Source organism: Ursus maritimus, unplaced genomic scaffold (assembly GCF_017311325.1).
Source record: "Ursus maritimus isolate PB19 unplaced genomic scaffold, ASM1731132v1 scaffold_6, whole genome shotgun sequence".
Classification (NCBI taxonomy): Eukaryota; Metazoa; Chordata; class Mammalia; order Carnivora; family Ursidae; genus Ursus; species Ursus maritimus.
This window is the reverse complement of record NW_024426774.1, coordinates 36,910,276-36,932,667: the sequence shown is the minus strand read 5'-3', so window position 1 is coordinate 36,932,667 and position 22,392 is coordinate 36,910,276. Positions and strand designations below refer to the sequence as shown.

The following is a 22,392-nucleotide window of genomic DNA, read 5'->3' as shown; positions in this document are numbered from 1 at the left end:
CCTACAGAGTGGCTCCAAGGCCTGAGTCTGTGTGATCAGGCCGGCAACTCTCTCACCTCTCACAAAGGCCTCGAAGGAAGACAGAGCCCTGGTCTGATGGCTGTCATCACGTGGGGCGATAACAGACCAGACCAGGGGAGTCAACTGTAACTTTGGCCACCTGCCTACGAGGAACTGGCTAGCTTCGGTTCTGACCCTGAGCAGCTGCCAGATGGCCTCCTGGAAATCCCCCTGGTGGGCATTCAGGTCGGAGAGCAAGAGCTACAATAACAAATCAAGAACTCCTTTGCTGGAAGAACACTGCAGATAAGTGAACAGGTTTTTATGAAGTTAACCTCCATTAACCAAGAAGTTCAACCTAAGATACTGAACTTTTTATATTTTGATATATTTTTTTTCTCTTTTAATCCTCATTACTAATTTTTTCAGAGAATTTTATAAAATAGCTTTGGCAGCAAAATAGTGTGAGTTCTAGAAAAAAAGGAGGGAACGTATTCTATGAAGATACTCCTATCTGGGTAAATCTTGACACCTTTAAAATATCCATCCTGCGTTAAAATATTAAACAATTAGTATATTTGATATGGAAATTCTTATAAGACATTTTATTAGCTTTTAATGGAGTTTAAAATTAGTAAAAAGGTTTTTAGAAGTCTCTAAGATAGTTTTAAAATAGTTTAAAATACTTACATAATTTAAAAAGCTCTGCAAGAGTTTTCAGAGTTTTAAAACAGCTCTAAAATAGTCCTATTGAATTGTTGCAGACCAAAAATAATCTTTCTTACACATCATATTTGAAATCAGCTGAAGTAAACAACAAAAAATTACTGAACTATTTTAGAAGGTATGGGATAAAATACCCAGATTAAAAAATTTCTATCACAGAAGGAAGGTATTGGAAAATACATTTATATTTAGTTTTTTTAATGGCATTTGTCTATGAGGAGATATTTTGTACAACTGAAACATAATCCTTCCCAAGCCATTATATTTTTGAAAATTAAAAGCATGTCACAAATTTATCTTTTCTCTAACAGTGTTTAATGTGAACTCAGTAAAAAGTTGATTGATCAAAACCGGAGTGGGCAGATGGCCTTAAAATTAGATTTTTGCTGATGGGGATTCACCCTGAAGGAGTTACATATATTTCTTTCTTTTAGATTGCACTTTTGTTATTTAAATATATTTGATGAGAGGAGATTGAAATTGTTACATGTCATTAAAAAAAAAGTAGCTTTAAGTTTTTTATAAAAAAATTCTCAGTAAGAGGATATACTAATGAATGTGAATTTTAGCTCTGAAATCTCTAATAAGTCAGACTTCTCCCTATTTTTTCCATGTTAGCTCAGTGCCCACACATTTCTATTCTTTTCTGTTAGCGCCATGACTTGTATCACTGTGTCGGAAAAGCCGCCAGAGCAGAGTGGAACAGACCGTGGCCTTTAGCCGTTAGGCTCACTGCCACACGGGCACGGTGGCCAGGTCACGAAAGTCATTCAGTCATGACAGAAGACCGCCATGAGGCCTACAGACCACACAAGCCGTGCCGTGGCCTCTTTGGCGGTATAAAAAAATGACAAGTAGTAACAAGAGAAATAAAAGAACACACTCACTAAACTATTTAGTATTTTTCTACAAGTCTGTGGGCATTTAAAATAACCAGTTATTTTATTTTCCTTCATTTAAATGAATTTCTTAAAAACGGATTTTGGCGACAACCATCTTTTCACCATTATGATAAATCATTTTACAGTTAGTCTAATATAGAAATTGGATTTTTAAAAAGGCAGTATCTCTCAAGATATAGACTCTCTGTAGAATTTATGAATATTGATAGTTTATCACACATTTTAGACTCTAAAGATGGCATTGCTGCTGGTTCTCAAACTATCTTTTACATGGCAAACAAGTATACTTTTCTAACTTCTTACTGACTTTTCATGCAGTCTATTGAATTTAATTGTTATCTTATAAAATAATTTATCAGAGGAGAGAAAATAGACTAAGAAATACATTTCTCTTCTGTATCATATGTAATGAGCAAAAATCAATATAACATTTGGCAAAACGCAACAAAAATTAGTTTGCTTTTTCTCTTGAGCTCCAAAGATTCTTTTTCATCTATACTATTTTCCTTTTGAATCTTACAATTTAGATTAATCTTTTTGTACAAATCCATTTTTGCAGCTGAGTTTTACTTTGGAAGTTTGTGATAAATCTGAAATAGTCTCATGTACTCATCTGCACAAATTCATACGTAAGCCTCTAAAAGTCAGTACTGGCATTGAGACCCAAATTTCAACAAGCGATAGAGAAAAATCTACTTACGTTTAATCTCCAGACGTGTCCCTGGGCCAAAGGTGGTCCACTGTATTAGCTTAATTACTTTCCCCTCAGCAAAAACCTCTGTTTGCTGCTAAGCTCATTAGACTGATGGAAATAGAAAATCTGGCAATTTAGATGCCATGTCAACTAACTAGCTCTTCGCTCTTCCTTGAGACAAACTGATTTTTAGTACCTTACTCATCTGAGTTTCGGAAGAATCCCATTCTCTTCGGAATTGACCTCAACTCACATCCCATACGTGAAAAACCCCAAATTTCACAAATCGACAAGAAAAAGGACTAGAAAAGTGTACTTACGTTTGATCTCCAGCTTGGTCCCCTGGCCGAACGTGAGCCACAGCGAGGGCTCTGACACTTAGCCCTTAACAAAAACCTCCTTCTGACGCCAATCATAGTAGAAAGGCCAGTTCAGAGAAAAATCCAGCTGTTTCTCTTCCATTCTCCCTCACAAAGCCTATTCTCATCACAAACTCAACAATTTGTTTAGCTGAAAAGGTGGCTATTCTCTGTTTTTCTGCTATTTACTTTTTGGGTCACCAGAAATGGCTCATTTTATCAAAATGTCACAAATTTGAACAAATGATACAACAGGACAAAAACCTCACGAAGAATTGAGCAAAAATGTACTTACGTTTGATCTCCAGTCTGGTCCCCTGGCCGAAAGTGAACCACAGTGACTTCTCTTAACCTCCATCTCTACAAAAACCCTCCCTGAAAAGGTAGCAAGCCTCTCTCCCCAGTAACCCTATTTTGATTTGGAAATCTTAAAAATTAGCCCTCAGGTAGCCTCCAGTGGAACAGTTTTCCCTCCTCTGTACCTAATCTGGGAATGAAATTTGTTTTATCCCTGACAGGTAACTAATTAGAACACATGAAAGTCAAAAAAAAAAAAAAAAAGCAAGCCAATTAGAAACAGTGAAGAATCGGTTGGAAAAATACTTACGTTTGATCTCCAGCTTGGTCCCCTGGCCGAACGTGTACACACAGTAATTCCTTCTAACTTCCCCCCTATACAAAAACTGAGTTTCCTTTTCTGACAATCGAGCAAGGCTCTCTTTAGAATGTGTAATTATGCTTTGCCAGTAAATTTCTGAAACTATCGCTTAGATGAGTTATCCTCACTCATTGACTGAATTTTGTTCTTCATAGAAAACGTGCCACCAATTTTCCAGTTTGTTGACAGATTTTATCTTTGCCCCAGAGGATGTCAGAACCTGGTTTCAAAGCGTCCGCTTCTATAGATCCCTTCACAGGCATAGGGATTATAAGACACAGACAACTGAGAAAGGAAGGTTTGGATTTTACTCACGTTTGATTTCCACCTTGGTTCCTGCGCCGAACGTCCACCACAGTGGTAGCTCCCCATTGTGTCACTGTATAAAAACCCTTCTTACTGAAGGGGAACCGAGCCCTGGGTCCGCTGCTGAAGCTGCACTCTTTTCCCAGCAGGTGTGGAAAGCCCAGGGCTTCCCTGACAGAGAATGTTTCCTTAGGCGAGATCTAAAATCCTGGAAGAGGATATATCTATTTATGTCTATGGCCTGATGGTCCCTTTCTTTAGTAGTCTACCATATCTGGACTTTCTTTTTCTTTCTTTCTTTCTTTCTTTCTTTCTTTCTTTCTTTCTTTCTTTCTTTCTTTCTTTCTTTCTCTTTCTTCCTTCCTTCCTTCCTTCCTTCCTCCCTCTCTCCCTCCCTCTCTCTCTTTCTTTCTTTCTTTCTTTCTTTCTTTCTTTCTTTCTTTCTTTCTTTCTTGAAAAGTAGGCTGAAAGGAAATTACAAAGAAATCAAACAAGTTTTAAAAATTACACTCTTTTATGCCTTCTCCTGGAGGTGGGGGAGCTGTTGCAAATGATAAACCTCAATCAGTGTAATTACGGGATTCTAGTTTCTCTCAGTTACAAATTATTAAAGAATGTTTTTCTATTTGAACCTCTCCTTTGCCTTGATGTTGTTTCAAAAAAGGTAGACTAAATGTATATCAGATCAAGGCCCGTGTTTTACTTTGAAAGGTATTTTGGCATTAAGCTAGAGATGACACACGAAACTAAAACAAAGATCAATAGAGATTTTATTTATTTATTTTAGAATGAGAGCGTGAGCCGGGTGGGGGATGGAGGGAGACAGGCAGAGGTGGAGGGAGATGGAGGACTTCATGCTGAGCTCAGAGTGTGGAGCCTTGTGTGGGGCTTGACCATGACCCAAGCTGAAACCAAGAGCCAGACACCCAACTGACTGAGCCACCCAGGCGCCCCTAAAACAAAGATCAATAGAGTAGAAAGTAGACTTCGTTGGTCATCTCTTGTCAGGCGGGTACCCACCATGTTCAATGAGCTGAACTAAGTGCATACTATCTTTGGAGCTGCCAGGGAATCATGGCATCCGTGGTGTTTCCACAGTAACCCCATCAAGGACACTAAAGATCTCATTTTAAGTGCAGCTCCACTTACTGCAGTCTTGTTTCCCTCTTAGCCTTCCATCCCCACCTCAGCATACATTCCCCTCACCATGCTCCATTCCTTACGGTTCTTCTGTGGCTTCCAGCTCTCATAAAACTCTCTCTCTCTCTGACTGGAAACTCCTTTACTCACCTGTGTTAGCTTGTGAACAATGAATTCTTTCAAAACTCAACTCAAGAGACCTTCTCTTGGATTTTCCCCCAGCAAGTGATCTCTACTTGGCAGAGCACAGAGGCAGATCTAGAACGCCTAATTGTTCTTATCTGCTGTCAGATTCTTTCTACCCTACTAGATTCTAAATTGATGTTTCATTGTCTTGTATTTGGAACACCCAGTCCATATCTTTACTTGGCAAATGTTCAATAAACATTTGCAGAATAAAGGAAGAAAAACCACCTAACAATGAATAGTTGAAAATCAATAATGGACAAGAGCTAATAAATTATAATAGACCAAGGACTAATACTGACCGCTGCAATTGTAAGTTTTGCAAGGGAAATTGTAACTGTAACTCTGAGGGTGGGGGTAGGTTTCCTTGATTCTGTCACCAAGAGCTTTGCTATTGTCTTTCATAGCAAAATCAGCAGCAGATCTCCCCAGATGATGAGGAAAGAGAGGAATCTTGGAGGTAGAGAGAAGTGAGAAACTGTTAAGTGGACATTTGGTGTGCAAAATAGTTGACTGAGGGCATGGTCAGCATAGATCCTAAAGAGGATAGAGTGATTTTCTCTATAGAGATACAAGCAATACCAATCGTTGTACTTGACATTTATTGAGCACTTACAAAGTGTCAGACTTTGTACATGAATCACCACATTTAATTATCCCCCCAGATCTAGGAACTAGAAACTGATATATTCCCTATTCTGTAAATGAGGAGAGTTGAGTGCAGAGACTTTAAGTAACTTCACCATAGCAGTGAGTGGCAGAGCTGGGGTTGGAACTCAGAGCTCATGCACTTAATTGGCCCTGGGAGTAGAAACACCGAATGCAAGCAGCATGCATGGCAGAAAACACTGGGGTGGGGGAAGGGATAGGAAACTCCATAAATTGTCCTAGGCTTGGAAATGAGTAGACAAATGTGCTCAAATATGTGTACAAGATTGCTCCTCGAAATGTTGTTTAAAAGTTGAAGAAATGGAAAATAACTGAAATCTTTATCAATGGGAATTTGGTAAAACTAATTATGTTAGAGCTTTGTAATGGAGCACTAAGCAACCAATAAGAGGATGAAGTGGGTTTCTATGTGGTCACGTGGTAGGTGTTCATGAAAATACAGGCTATGGAATGGTATGTTTTGTGTGATATTCTGATTCTATTTTAATGGATATATATGAATAGAAATGCAGGGTAATTCCTGAAGGAAATACAATGAGCTATATTCAGTAGCTATCTCCTGGGCTTAACAGAGGTGTGTTTTGGGAAGAGGAGAGCGGTGACACTTTCTCCCCTTCTGTATATTGTAGATTATCTAATTTTTAAAAATTAGGTGAATACATTCATTTTGTGGTTTTCAGGAACAATAAGACTGCATCAATTTTGATAAAGAGTAAGCTCTGACTTTGCCTACCAGAATTCTCAGTATTCGTGTACCGTGTATAAATATAATTTTAAATAATATACACACATACATGAGTTTTCTTTGTCAATTAAACATTCTTCTATAATCTTTAGATTGAGAATGCAAAAAAGGTGGTTTTCCTGGTTCTGCCCAGGAGATACTCTTTTGCAAACATAGGAGATGTGGGGGTGATGTAGGGGCTGGGAAATGGGAATGATAAAGATGACAAGACTCTACAAAGGTTTATGTTCCTCAATGAATAATGTGAAATTGGGACCTAATGTGAAATTGGGATCTAATTTGAAGAGTACAACTGAATGATTGTACTAAGACAGTATTTGCTACTAATAAAAAGTGCTTATAAAAACCATTGTGGCAAAAACCATTTTATTGATCACATATAGTAGTGATCGATAAGAATGGCTGTTGTGATGTTGTAACATAACATGGGTCACTGAGAAATGGTTGAGATACTTAATATGTGTATGGTTTATTATTCGAAGGCAAAGGTTGTCTCCTGTGAGATTCTGTCAGGATCTACTATTCTACAAAATGTCCATGATGGACCTTGATAATACTGATTTTACTGAGGAAGGGCAAAATGCCAATAAACTAGTCTGAGAGATTCTTGAATTTGTATATAAGAGTGATGGAAATAGAAATTTGGGGGGAGCATTCCAACAAACTCATCACTGAAGCTGTTTCCCATTTGGCCCCCAGCAAAGTTCAATTCTTAGAATAAATTCTCAACTGCTGTGGAGGAGAGAGAGAGAGAGAGAGAGAGAGAGAGGAGGGGAGAGAGAGTAAGAATGAGAGAGACACCAAATGCCCACCTGTAAGTCATCCTGAAAACTATTGGTGAACTATCTTATCAGTGTTCTTCACATCTAACATTTCAAGAAGCACTTTTTTTGCTTTTTATTTGGCATAATGAACCATCCTGTTTGGAGAGGTCCACCTCACTTGCAGCAGTAACATATAGTAAGTCACCTAGCTTGTCAGGGACACATGGCATAATTTTGCTCTTTGCAAGGTTTAAGGGATGGCAGCTTCCTTACCTGGCTCTGGAATATTTGTATCTGATAATCCATCTTGAAGTCTGTGGTTCAATATTTTTTTCTAGCTCATCAATCACAGTAGAGTCCAAGGTAGGTGATTCTTTTTACTTCAGCTTGACTCCTCCGTAGGATTGTCATGGCTGTCATTTGTACTTGATTTAAGCTGATAGCCCACAAGGTGAAGACAAAATTCTGGAGTCCACATTCAGTGGTGCCTAGAATTTGACCAATTGCCAGTCTTCTAGGTGGAGTGCCACAGACTGACATCTGTCCTGAATTCCTAAGGGGTAAAGCTGGCTCCATAGCTGAGAGGAAGTGAGACAGAGGAGGTCACTTGAGAAATTGCTGCTTCCTTGTGGCTTTGGAGCTGTGTCTGTTTCCACTTATCTCTGAAGAAAGAGGTGCTGAGAGAAGCAAAGTCCTTTGCCCAAACATGTGCACGTTTGTGCCATCAACATGACCCAAGATTTTTGGCCTGCTGTGGAAAACGTAGATGCTCATGATATTTCCAAGAAGACATGCAGGCTGCAGGTATTCTCTGTCTTCCTGGAGTAAAAAAGAAAACAGCAGTACCAGTGCTGGGGTTTATTACCCTTGGAGAGGCTCAGCCACCCAGATTTACATATCACGTGGTGTGGTTTCTGGTTGGTTATACACAAGTGGTAGGTCCCTTGAACTCTGCACTGGAGTTCCCTGCTCTCCCTTTGTTTGTCCCCTTAGCATCTTATCCTAGTCCTGTGTCCTCTCTTAACCTACCACCAAGAAACCCATCATGGACAACTACTGTGAATGGGCTAGCTCTGGATGCAGTTGTGAAATTGATGAATTCAGGCTTGGTTCTTCATACCTTTTTTTCTTCTCTGTTTCAAATCTTCAGGTCCCTCATGGGCACTCTGTCCTCTCCCTCCTGGCTCAGGACCTAGCCCTGACTGCTCCCATCCCCCACGCGCCACCCAGTCTTGCTCATCTGGGGTAAGGACCTGGGCTCAGATCTTTCTTGCCCACTGTCCAACACTGCCTCATGCCTTCAACATGTATAATCCTGATCCCATCCAGAAGGATTCTGATCTGTGCTTTCTGTTCCCATTAGCTCTTCTATTCAGCTCTGTGGGTCACTTGGTTACCACTTGACCTAATATTGTGCTGCTCTTGCCTCCTGCCCTATGCTTCCTGTCCTTGTGTGTTTCTTTCTCTAAAATAATATTCTTTAAAATCTTTTTTGTATTTTAGTGGTTTTTTGTTTTGTTTTTTGTTTTTTTTAACAAGCAGGTATTGTGATGGAATGTATGTGTTTAATCCATCATCTTAACTTGGATCCTTCTTTAATTGGCTCCTTTGAGATCTATAAAGAACTTATCAGACTCAACACGCAAAAAACAAAAAATCCAATCAAGAAAAGGGCAGAAGACATGAACAGACATTTCTCCAAAGAAGGCATACAAATGGCCAACAGGACACATGAAAAAATGTTCAACATCACTCAGCACTAGGGAAATAGAAACCAGAACCACAATGAGATACCACCTCGCACCAGTCAGAATGGCTAAAATTAACAACTCAGGAAACAACAGATGTTGGTGAGGATGCAAATAAAGGGGAACTGTCTTACACTCTTGGTGGGAATGCAAACTGGTGCAGCCAGTCTGGAAAACAGTATGGAGGTTCCTCAAAAAGTTAAAAATAGAGCTACCTTATGACCCAGCAATTGCACTACTAGGTATTTACCCAAAGGATACAAACATAGTGATTTGAAGGGACATCTGCACCCCAAGTTTATAGCAGCAATGTCTACAATAGCCAAACTATGGAAAGAGCCCAGATGTCCATCAATAGATGAATGTATGAAGAAGATATGGTATACACACACACACACACACACACACACACACACACACACTGGAATATTACTGAGCCATCAAAAACAATGAAATCTTGCCATTTGCAACAATGTGAATGGAACTAGAGGATATTATGCTAAGCGAAATAAGTCAGTCAGAGAAAGACAAGCACTATATGATTTCACTCATATGTGGAATTTAAGAAACAAAACAGATGAACATAGGGAAAGGAAAGGAAAAATAAAGTAAGATGGAAACAGAGAGGGAGGCAGATTATAAAAGACTCTTAACTACAGGGAACAACCGAGGGTTGCTGGAGGGGAGGTGGGTGGGGGGAGGTGGACGATGGGCATTAAGGAGGGCACTTGATGTAATGAGCGCTAGGTGTGGTATGCAACTGATGAATCACTCAATTCTACCTCTGAAACTAATAATACAGTATATTTTAATTAAATTGAATTTAAATAAAAAATTTTAAAAAATAAATGGGATTAAATTAGGCTGGCTGTTGGCTCTCCCTCCCATCCTAATCAGCAGATACATTTAAAGGTTATTAGTCTGGTGCTGGTGAAAGAGGAAGCACAGATCACTCCCTTCTCCGTTGTCCTCCCTCCCCCTCCTCCCCCCAGTGTCCTGATTATCCTGGCAGATACCTAGAGTTCCAAACAAGACAGAAGGATGGGAAGAGGGCAGGCCTACAGGAAAACACACGCACACAAATATCAACACGGAAACACAACTGATTGAAACAAGGAATAATTGGACTTTTAAGTTAAATATAATGGATCTGTGTACCACTTGCTCAAAATCCCCCTTGCAATGATAGAAGAAATATAAACATGAGAATAAATTTATTTTGTGATTGAAAATCAGGAGGAGTCCTATTAGAAGAAAAAAAACATTTGTGGAAAATCACTAAGATTTAAATTTTTTTTTAAAGATTTCAATTTTGTGATTGAATTGATGGAGAAACTGAAATCTAGAATCTTCCATTCCATTGCAAAAATAGGAGGGGTCCTTGACATAGCCAGTACTAAGTTTTCCCCACAAAGCCCTGGAAAATGCAACTTCAGCGTTATCAGGGACTGGGTCTGGGGGTGGGAGGATGACGCTGCTCAAGGGGGAATAACACTTGGGCTGCCTCCACTGAACTTGGAAATAAAAGGGGTTAAAGTTACAGGCATTCAAAAGCAATGGGATAAAAAAATCTTCCAGGCCACTACAAGAAAAAGAAAAATGGACAAAGAAAATTAAGCCAATCTAGCAAAATTTGGGAAAAGGAAATTAAAAAATCAAGAGGAAAGTATTAGATAAATAGAAATATAAAATAAGATGAAAAGACTAAGTCCAAATAGAACAGTCACAAACTATATAATAAACGCTGTTAAGTTATTCAGAACGTGTAAATGAGGCAAAAAGATGACAATTGACAAAGATTCTCTCCTGGACCAAACTCCACTCAGGCTCCTCTGAGCTGTCTTCTCAAGTGGGCATGGAATTTTGGGCTTCTGTGTTCATTTTTGCATTGTCCAATTTTAGCAAGGATCCTGCTAAGTCGGTTTAACCAGACTCCCCCTCCTTGATATCTGATCGCAGTCAATGTCTGATGGGCTTCCTCGGCCTTCACTGTCCCCAGGCAATATTTGATCACCCTGGCTTGCCTTCAGCAAGAATCCTGTTAGGTCAATTTAACCAGATCCTCCCTTAAATGGGGCTTTTTCTCTTTGTCATTTTCCATCCACTGACCCCCACCCTGCTCCTTGGCTATAGATTCCCTGTTCTCCTTGTGTTGGAGTGGGGCCCAATCTGTCCCTTCCACTGCAGAACCTCATTGCAGGGGTTCCTCCACATTATCGTGATGGTCCTAAGTCTGCCTTTTCTTCAACCAGTGTCTTGAGTAATTGTTTTTTTAACACTATGTATCCTTTCAAGGTTAGTTGACTTGCTAGAGAAATAAAGTTTTTTACTTTTCTAAATACAACTGATAAATTACAACTGATTAAAAACTAGATCTCAAAAGGTTGGATGTTAACCTAGAGAAAACTGATGTCATGAAAATGATAAATTATTTTTGTCTGAGGAGACAGCTGTAATGCTTATAGTCTTATTGCTGTGTAAGACATTAACTCTTTATGCATCTTATGTAGCGATCTTTTTTTTTTTTAAGATTTTATTTATTTATTTGACAGAGAGAGACAGCCAGTGAGAGAGGGAACACAAGCAGGGGGAGTGGGAGAGGGAGAAGCAGGCTCCCAGCGGAGGAGCCTGATGTGGGGCTCGATCCCAGAGCACCGGGATCACGCCCTGAGCCGAAGGCAGACGCTTAATGACTGCACCACCCAGGCGCCCCCTTATGTAACGATCTTATTCTGGCATTGAAAGGGATTTTGTGTGTGTGTGTGTGTGTGTGTGTGTGTGTAGACATGTAAACATATGTCTTCCTTTGAACCCGCTTTATCTTCTGGTTTTGTCGTTAATAAGTGAATCTTTGACACATGTTCATAATATATATGCGTGACAACTTTCCCTTAATTTTTTGAAAAACTTATACCTTGAAAATATAAACGGGAAAAATTTCACACTGTGAAGACAAAGAAGAGTGAATAAAACAGACGAATCCAGCCATATGCTGCTTACGTGAGATATAGCTCAAGCAAATGATTGGAACGACAAAGGCGAAGGAGGAAGATGTGGCAGGAAGTGCTGACAGAAGGAGGAGCAGTGTGTAATAGCAGAAACACTGAATTAGAGGAAAGAGCACTTTCAGGGACAAAATCAAGCATGATAAGTGGTAAATGATAACAATCAGTTGTAAGACTGAAGATCCTAGACTGTGGAAATCTATTCGTATCAGATTGATTTGTTTTTGTGAATATCTTTTGGGAATCATGGGATCGAGGCAGTGGGTATGGTCATGCTGGTTTTCCTAAGGACAGGAGATGGGTGGGTCTTGGGACTCAAGGAAGGGCCTGTCCCTTGGGACTCAGGGATCAGTAGGGGCTGAGAGAGGCTCCGGTGGTGGTAGTCAGAGAGGTGGGGAGGGTCAAATTGTGCCTGGCATCATGGACGTCACTGGAAGGGCAGTGCCTCCAAGCCTCTCATTTATGTTCATACTCACTTACAAATGTTCTTATAGTAGGAACAGTCTGGTCAGGTTGCTGTTATTAAATGGAGTGAAATGCTTTCAGTCTGTGTCCGTTTCCTCAAGATTCAGCAAGCAGGGAAGTTTGTTGAACCTAGCTTGGGTCAGGTGCTCACCCCTGGGCTAGGAAAAGGGGCCCCCGTGACATCCTCACCTGACTGTATCCAGTCAGAAAGGAGAAATTCCTCAAGAGATGAGGTCAGTGTGCTCTTAGAACAGGCAGGGATGCAGTTAGGAAAGGGAACATCCATTGTTCTCTGTCCCTTCTATGTATTTTGAACCCAAAGCTGGCGAATTACGATATCTTGATGATAGATGAGTTCTTACTCACCATTGTGCTTTCAGTGACTAACAGATATCTGGCATCCTGACACATTTACATATTTATAGAATAAATGAATGAAATAAACAAGGTTTGTCCAGGAGTCGGGGGAATCAGTTTTTCTCTTTGCTCTGGCATGCTCTAGTCTTTGGTAGTTTCTGAAACCCCGGAAACTGACTGTGGTGCCTAAAACTGGGATTGTCTCCATGACAGCTGACGCTGGAACCCTGTTAGAATGAATAGAAAATAGACTTGGTGCTTCCTTGGAGGGGTTTTATAGGTCGTGGATTGTTGGAGCTAGAAGAGACAAACTGTGTCTAGCTCCATTCATAACAAACGGGAAAACTGGGTCTCTAAAAGAGGAAGTGATTCATTCAAGGCTACATAAGTAGGGAAGGACTGGGACGGGGGGGAAGAACCAGATGTCTTGCCTCCCAATTAAAGCACCTCCATTACATTTCCTGAGGTGCTTGGCAAAATATTTGCAGGCCAGGAAAATTCTTTGCACAGTTGCCATCTGGTCTAAGTTGGAGGGGACTTTTTAAATGCATTATCTGAAATCCAGTGAAAGAATGAAAAATGACCTCATGCAACACGGACATATGTTTCTTTTTTCAGCATGACAACTGCTCTAGGACTCAGGATACCAAACATCATTTTTAAAGCTGGAAAGAGCTTTTAACTATTTGACTTTTATAACAGAGGAAACCAGGGCGCCCTTAATGATACTAAGGTTGCAGGCACACAGTCAGGGTCTAAACCTTTGCCTTCCAAGAGCCAGTTCAGTGATTTTCACTAAATGGGGGTGATTCAGCCAATCTGCAGAATGCATCCAATTAATGCAAGAATGATCTTTATGCTGGTGAATGTATTTATTAAGGGCAATAATAGCTACTCTAATGGATATTGTCCTAAGCTTGAACAATTTCATGTATTAGAAATTGATTTTTTACTTGCATAAAATTCTGACAGCAAAGGGTAGGGTTGTCTTTCGTGCTGTCACCTGGAGACAAAGGCTGACAAAGCCCGTCTGCAGCATGAGGCTTCTGTCGTGAATTGCAAGACTACTGATTCTGAAAGAAAAACCAATCTCAGAATCGCTGCCACCGAATTGGGCTGGAACCAGACTAATGGGGAAGCTTTGGGGATGAGGAGCTTTATACCTAATAAGTTCTCCATTGCTGCCAATGGTTGATGGCCATTTAAGGAGAGGGTGAAAATGGAGGGAGCACAAACTCCCCAAGTGGGTCACGTGATTACTTTGGTCATGTGGTATTTACCTACTTCCCACATCCTGCCGTGTTGCATGGGGTTTTGTAATCAGATTCTAATCTGTCTGCTAGAAACTGAACAACTTCAGGCAAGTGACCCCATCCAGTTAGTTCAGTATTCTCCATTGTGCCTTGATACTGGGTGTTTAGTGATTGCTCTTTTGAATTGAATTTGACAAATATGTGTATTTGAGAATCTATCACATTGAAGCTGCTTGGATATATAATTTAATTAGGAAAAAAATAGAATTTTTATGGATTCATCAACAAATGTCTTCCTTCCTTCCTTCCACCCTCCCTTCCCCCTGTCCCACCCTCCCACCCTCCCTCCCTTCCTTTTTTTTTTTAAAAAAAAAAAAACTCCAGGCTGGTATTGCAGTGGCTCAGTGTTGTGCAGATGGAGTAGTGTAATGTGAGTCCATGAGATATGACAAAAGATATGACGATATGTATCCATCCTTGAAGAAGGTGGGGCACCAGATAACTTGTGAAATATTTTCTAGATGGGTCTGGAGTCTCTCTTGCTCTGTGTCATGTGAGCTTCATTCCAAAAAGTGCCAGAGCCTATTGATATCTCCCAGAGCAGTAGGACAGTGACTAAGGTGGGAGACTAATTGTAGCACTGAGACTTACATGGAATAATCACACAGAAAGACGATGATAGATATAGAAAGTCCTTCCTTCTAGACAGATCATTTCTGTTCTTGCCTGAGAGATTCCTGCTGATTGTTATGTCTTCCCACGGGACTTGGACTTGACTCTTTCTCATAGTGTTGGCATCAGGCCAGATGATGGGAGGAAAGGGGGTCGTCCAGCTGGTCTGCACGTGCTGCTCTGTATGAGCCACGTGCTCCAGTTAGGTCATCCGGGCTCGAGCAGAGGGAGGAAGGTGCTGGAGATCAACACAAAGGGTAATCCATCGGGAAATAGCAACAGGCATGGAACGCATAGACCAAGAAGAAAAGTACATATACTCCTTGAGTCAGAAACCATATGGAACTGACAAAGAAATGTCCAGGATCAGATGGATTCCCTGACGAATTCCACTACACAATAAAAGAAGAATTGATACCCAGTCTTTCCAAACTCTTCCAAAAAATAGAAGAGGAGGGAATATTTTCAAACTCAATTTATGAGGCCAGCACGACCCTAATACCAAAACCAGCCAAGGACACTGCAGCAAAAGAAAATTTCAGGCCAATATCCCTGATGAACACAGATACCAAAATCCTTAACAACATATTAGTAAAACTGAATTCAACAATACATTAAAATCATCATGCACCATGGTCAAATGGGATTTATTCCAATTTCCTAATTGGAAAAGAAAAAGTAAAATTTTCTGTATTTGCAGGTGACATGGTCTTAGACATAGAAAACCCTAAAGACTCCACCAAAAAACTGTTAGAACTAGTAAGCGGATTCGGTGAAGTTGCAGGAAACAGAATCAATATACAAAAATCAGTTGTGTGTCTATACACTCATAATGATCTATCAGAAAGAGAAATTAAGAAAGCAGTCTCATTTACAATCGCATCAAAACGAATAAATGAAATCCGGAACTATACAGAGGATACATTTCTGTTGTTGCAGTCACCTGGTATGTCATGTTTGTTATGGCAGCCCTGGGACACCCATACAGGAGAGACCATGAAGCAATCGTGGGACCTGAAGAATGACAGAAAACCGCCTGGCTTTTCTTTTTGTTGTAAATCACAGACCGGGGGCCGGGGTAGTTTGCAACCAAGAAACACAAATGGTCCTAGCTGGATGCCGGCTTTCTCTACAGAAGGACTAGGAAAAGGGCAGCCTAGAACAAAACATTTAGAAAATGACCACAGAGATAGCCAGATGTCACAGAAAGGATTGTGGTTCCAACTTCGCCTATGCCAGTAAAGGCCAAGTGGGGAGCCTAGCTGGTTACCCTCACCAGGTGTAGGGAGGTGCCCGACCACCTGTGGGGATGGTGTCTGAGAGGTCTTAGTGGGAAGCCAGGACTTTCATCCCTCCCGGGTGGTGAGGTGGCAAGGATGTCCATCCCCCGGTGCCGGTGGAAAGCAGCAACAAGGCACTCCTTCTCCTTTGTCTTAGTCCATTCTTGGGACTGCGCTAACGCAATACCATAGATGGGGCGGGCAGTTTATTTTTTTTAATTTTTTAAGAAGATTTTATTTATTTATTTGTCAGAGCGAGCGTGCACACAAGCAGGGGGAGCTTCAGGCAGAGGGAGAAGCAGGCTCCCCATTGAGCAAGGAACCCAATGGGAGACTCAATCCCAGGACCCTGGGACCTGAGCCGAAGGCAGACGCTTAATCAACTGAGCCACCCAGACGTCCCAGGGCAGGCAGTTTATAAACAACAGAAATGTAGTTCTCACCGTTCTGGAGGCTTGGAAGTCTAAGATCAAGGTCCTGGCAGATTCAGTGTCTCATGAGGTCCCACTTCTTCCATGGCTGTTGTTTTGCTGTGTCCTCATGTGGTGGAAAAGGGATGGGAGCTCTCTGATTCTCCTCTTGTAAGAGCACTGATCCCATTCTTGAGGGCTCTGCCCTTATGACCTAATCACACCCAAAGGCCTCACCTCCAAATAGGGTCACCTTGGGCATTAGGTTTTCAACATAAGAATTTGGGGGGTGGAGAAAGGGATGGAGAGGAACCTGAGTCCTGGGGCAGCAGTTCCATCCCTGAACCCCTGCCCCGGGTCCTGTGTGGAAAAGGACACTCCCTCATGTCATCGGGCTTCTCTGGTTAGATTCCAACCATGGGTGGTCAGATGAAATTTCAACTGATACAACTTTCTAATATTTTTCTTGCATTGAGGATTGTGAGTTTGGTCTCTACCTTTCTTTATGTTGAATCTTGGTTTCAAGATTATCCTAGTCCCATGACATGATTTATATTCCTAAATAATGATGGTTTTCCCTCTTCTACTATTTCCTGGATAGATTTTTTAAAATCCAGAGGTGGTTTTTTTTTTTTTTTTTGAGGTTTTCGTAAAACTTAACTAACCATACATTTATCTGGATCCGGACCTTGATTTAAGCAGAATTACTGTAATGACAGTGTTTGGAGACAACCAAAGAAGTTTGAATAAAAACTTGGAATTAGATAATAGTAGAGACTTACTTTTAATTCTGTAGCATAGTAGTTATTTTAAAAGTCCTTATCAGATAGCAATGTACTAAAATTGTTGATGGATTGGCTTCAAAATACTCCAGTATGTATGTGTGTGTGTTGGGGGGGGGATGGTGTATGTGTGTGCATGTGTGCTGGTGTGTGTGTGTGTGTGTGTGTGTGTGTGTGTGTGTGATCTATCTTTGTATACAGTTGGCCATTTCTATAAACATTAAAAATGAAAATAATTAGGAAGAGTGTCATATTGCCTTACTGACTCGCCATAATAAAGTCAGGGTGCAGTTGTGAAGTCCTGCCAGTAGACGGCAGTGATGTATAAGCCAACAAGCCTGTGTTCATCTAATGGGTCTTTCAGGGATCCTTGACGTTTCTAGATAACAAGTATTTCTAGTATTACAAGCCAGGTCAGATTTTATTGTTTTTAGACAAAAAGTTATGGAAATATTAGAAGATCAAAAACAGGTATAGAGGAATCAAATTATTTTTAAAATAAGTGATTTATAAGTCTTACGGAGAATTTAGGTAGAATAGTAAAATAAAACCCCCTCTAAACTTATTACCTCTGTATAAACATTTGATCTCTCTGTCTCTCTCCCTCTCTTTTCTTCTCTCTACCGCCACATCTATTTCTCCATCTCATCTGCCTATCTGTATTTTTAACATACTTTTTTTAACAGCATATATGTATTATATATAAAGGTATATATATAAACATTTTTATATGCACTTTTACCAATGATTTTGGACTTTGATTTTTTAAAATATTTATTTATTTATTTTAGAGGGAGAGAGAGGGAGAGAGAGAGAGCACGAGCAGGAGGGGCAGAGGGAGAGGAGAGAGAATCTCAAGCAGATTCTGTGCTGAGCACTGAGTCCGACGCAGGCCTCAATCTCATGACCCTGAGATCATGACCTGAGTCAAAACTAGAGTCAGATGCTTAGCCAACTGTGCCACCCATGTACCCCTTTTGGACTTTGATTTTAAAAAATTATATCATAAAGACCATCATTATAGTCAGTGTAGTTCTATCTGTAGAAAGATTAAGAGATCTTTTGATTCTAACAATAAGCAAATTTCTTCAACCAATCCCATTGTATTTTAACTTAAATTGACTTAGGTTGTCTAAAATCATTTTAAGGAGAGGCTGTGGAATATGGTGTATAGAAATAATACAGACCCTGTCACTTGGGTTAAAATCATGGGTTAAAATCCTTTCTTGTGTGATTGTGGACAAATTACTTAGTTTTCTTTTGAGCTCCACTTTTGTTATTTTAAAAAGGCCTGTAATATGAGCATTTTTATGAAGTAAGGAAATCTAAAATTAGACGGTCAATGTGAAAGAGCTAGTTTCCTCTCAGCAGCTCAAGATGACTTGAGAATTTTTGCACAAGTTAGTCTATTTATAACTTGTTCCTTGCCCCAAAATATTTGGGTTTAATTAAAAATTTGGAATGAAGTTAGAAAAATAAGAATAAAAAGGCAGAAACCACATTGAAATAAAACATGCTAACCATAAAGATTTACATGATCCAAAAAGAAAAGAAAAAAAAAGATCGGACTTCATTAAAAGTACACTTCTGCTCTTCCAAAGACACAGGCATGAAAATGAAGACAAGTTGCGTGCTGAGAAACTAGTCATCAACCATGAATGAAAGTTCCAATTTTCTGTTTTCCTAGTATCAGAGTTGAAGACAGTTTCTCTCTTGGTGACAGTGCATAGGAGTTGTGCATGGGATAATATTCTAAATAACAATTTCATAGAAATTACAAAAGTGGAATTCATGCGACTATTTCCTATACAGATGTTGACTGTGGATAGAGGACATCAGGTGGTAAGGTTGGTGTGTGGCCTGGGAATCCAGTGGACTGTCCCTCCAGTGACCTTGGAGGGATTTGTACTTGGTGAATGCACCAGAGCCAAGGGGCCACCTCTTAGCCTTACTTGCTCATAAACTCCTGCTGTTGTTTCAAAGCTGGATGGATTCATCCTAATGCCAGCCCAAAGGCCAATTTATTCATTTGCAACCAAAAGCCTAACCGTCTAGTCAACTGGATGGTGGCATCCGCTGGCCAACACACTCATTCCCAGCTCGAGGAGGCGTGGCGAATAGTTGTTGGAATCTCAACTCAGAGATTCGATTAGAACACTGACTCTGTGTTTTATGAGCTGAGTGTGACACTGGCTAAATTACCTAGCTTTCCCAAGCCTCAGATTTCTGAAATGTGGGAATAATAAGACCTCTCTTATAAAGGTGCTGTGAGGAGTAAGTAAAATAGTGTATACGAATTATTGGGCATAGTGCCTGGGCATGTAGTAAGTTCTTAGTACAGATTGATCCTCCCTGGGCAGCCTCACAATAAATTTGCCGATGGGTGGTTGATGAGCAATAGGTCTTTTGGATTATTTTCCTTGGTAATCACGTGATCTTTTTTTTTTTTTTAAAGCAATTAGATGTAATTATTCCCCTGGTTAAAACTCTTAAAAGATTTCCCATTGCAGTTAGACACTCCTTGTCATGTTCTTCTAGGCGGTTCTCATTTTTTGGCCACCATGGTTAGAATCTCCTGGGGGGGGGGGCGCCTGGGTGGCTCAGTGGTTAGGCGTCTGCCTTGGGCTCAGGGCGTGATCCTGGATCCCTGGGATTGAGCCCCATATCGGGCTTCTCCGCGGGGAGCCTGCTTCTTCCTCTCCCACTCCCCCTGCTTGTGTTCCCTCTCTCGCTGGCTGTCTCTCTCTGTCAAATAAATAAATACAATTTAAAAAAAAAGTATCTCCTGGAGAACTTTAAAAACTACTGATGCCTGTTTTTCACCCCTAGAGAGTCTGAGGAAACTGATCTGGGTGGTGACTGGGCATCGGGATTTTCATGATCTCTCCAGGTGATTCCAGTGCGATATGACCTGACCCTCCCTACTGTCTTACCACGCCTCCTCTCCCTTCTGCCCCAACCACCAGGCCTCCTTTCTGATCTGTGTGTTGAGTTCTTTCTCCCCTGAGGAGGACCTAGTGCTTCCTCACTACTGAGCCAGATGCTACCAACCCTTTCATGCCAACCCCGGATTCCACCTGTTGGGCCCCCGGCCCCTGGTCACTACATGGGGTCCTCTTTCACATCAGGAATCTGGAAGTTTGGAGGGCTGGGGGTTTAACAATTAGAATCTTCTGTCACTGGTTGTACTCGGAAACTTGTGCATCTGTATATACCAATTACAGTATTCACAGGGCTAATCTGGTCTTCGCAGTGCAGGTGTGTCAGTCTGAGGTACTCAAAAGTCATCCAGGCTCTTTGGAACCCTTTAGGCAAGATCAGGACCAGAGTGAGGCAGGTGAGGCACTGGCTTCAGGCACAAAATTTAAGGAGGTACCAAAAAAAAGCGCCCTTCAGTAATTCAGATAAATAATACTTTAAAGCAATGTTTAAACATCAAAATTTATGCAAAAAAATCCATGATGAAAAAAAATATCAGAATTGGAATTTTACGCTCATGTCCTCGTGACCTCACGCTGTATCCGAATTCGTATCCATATCCCAGACTGCTTCCCTGAGCTCCAGATTCACATCTGCCCAAGGGACATCGCCGGTTGGAGTTCTAGCAGGACAAAACCCAGTATGGCCAAATCAAGGTCCTGATTTCTGTCTCCTCCCCCAAAGTTGCTTTCCCTCACCTTTCCTGATCTCAGTAAATGACATTTCAAATTTTCTAGTTGCCCAGGTCTTTCATACATCCCGTATGTCACCAAAAATGTATTTGTTCTACAGTTAAAATACGAGCAGAATGTAACCACTCTTCACTACGGCCACCACAGGGTCTCCTGACTAGATTACCAGGAAGGTAGACGTGTTCTGGGCTGGATAGACGTTTAAAGGGATTTTAAAATGGGACTTTTTTTGGTATTTGCTTTGTAAGATGCGCCAGAGGTCTATGATAATGTAGTAAGTGGACAAGCTTCTTACATTACCTGACTCTGGGTTGCTTCATACACCTGCAGGGTCCGACTGCTACCACCGTTCTCAGCTCCTTTCCCTGACCGTGCTACCTTAGGTAATCAGGTCGCAGCTGAAAGGCTCGATTTTCTGGAGTCTCGTGCTTCTCTGGGCAAGCTTGGTCTGTGTGTTCCTATGTCCTGGATATGACTGTGGAATTTTGTGGACTGATGGTACAATTTTTCACACTTTTTGTTTTTACCAAATCAATAAAGATACTAGTGAGTTTCCTAGACTTCAAGATATATCTTCAAGGTAGAACATTCGTATTACATGTATGGAAATTTTGATTTAAAATCTGCACTAAAATACATTTATTCGTTCTAAAAAAGCCATTTTGCTCGTGCCGGTCACAGTTTGAGTCTATGGCTTCTTTTGTAATCCATGCCAGACTCATTACTTCTGAGGATTAATAAATTACTTGGAAGATTATCAAAGAATACTCCTAGCTTAACGTATGGAACTGATTGGTGACCGATTAATATGCTGGGACATCGTACAGTATGTGAGCTTCTTCTGAAAGCTCCCCTCCCTCGATGCAGAAGGGAGACATGAAGTCTCCATTGGGTGGGAGGGTCATCAGGGACCCAAATCTGCCAGATTATCAACTTCAGAGATTAAAAGCCTAGTGTATAGGCGATGGGTGGAGAGGATTTCAAATAATAGTAAAAAGAGACAATTTGATGGGTTGGCCTGATTCCCTGTCCACTAGGGTTAACCATTCCAGTCTTCCTAAGAATGAGGGTTTCTCAGGGGCTGAGATTTCAGTGCTAAAACCGAGAAAGTCCTGTGAAAACTGGGATGCTCGGTCATCCTATCTGTGTGTGCACTACTCTCTGCCCTTGTGAGGGGCCGAGGTTCAGGGAAGGGGAAAGAGAGAGAAGTGAAGACAGTCGGTGTTTCTGTGACCCATAGCAACTCACGGACAGCGAGGAACATGTAGAAATACAATTGGATTTTCCCCTAAATTGTTTTTTTTGGGGGGGAGAAGGGAGAGACTTGGAGAGTACAGACATGGACCATACTGAGAGTGGTCCATTGAGAGGACAGTGGGGAGACAGAAACGAGTGTAATGCTTGGAATTCTTACAGGCTTGAGTGTTGGGACATGAGGTCTGTGAAGAGTGTCATCAGTCAGGGTTCTCCGGAGAAACAGAACCAGTAAGATAGGCACGGAGAGAGAGAGTTTGAGAATTGGGAGTGTGGGGATTGGCAAGTCCAAAATCTGTAGAGTTGGCTGGCAGGCTGGAAATTCAGGTCTCAGTGTTGCTATTGC

General features: G+C 41.0%; 1 protein-coding gene and 1 gene segment (V, D, J or C); one reads left to right on the top strand and one right to left on the bottom strand.

Annotated features, from left to right (window-relative positions):
- The window catches only part of LOC103671488, a 66,432-nt gene that overhangs the window by 989 nt on the left and 43,051 nt on the right, over positions 1–22,392 (bottom strand). The window contains 1 exon segment of the V gene segment in view: positions 3,289–3,325. Coding sequence covers positions 3,289–3,325 — 37 coding nt within the window.
- Positions 1–22,392, top strand: part of RPIA (ribose 5-phosphate isomerase A) — a 110,307-nt gene that overhangs the window by 67,811 nt on the left and 20,104 nt on the right. The window lies entirely within an intron of this gene.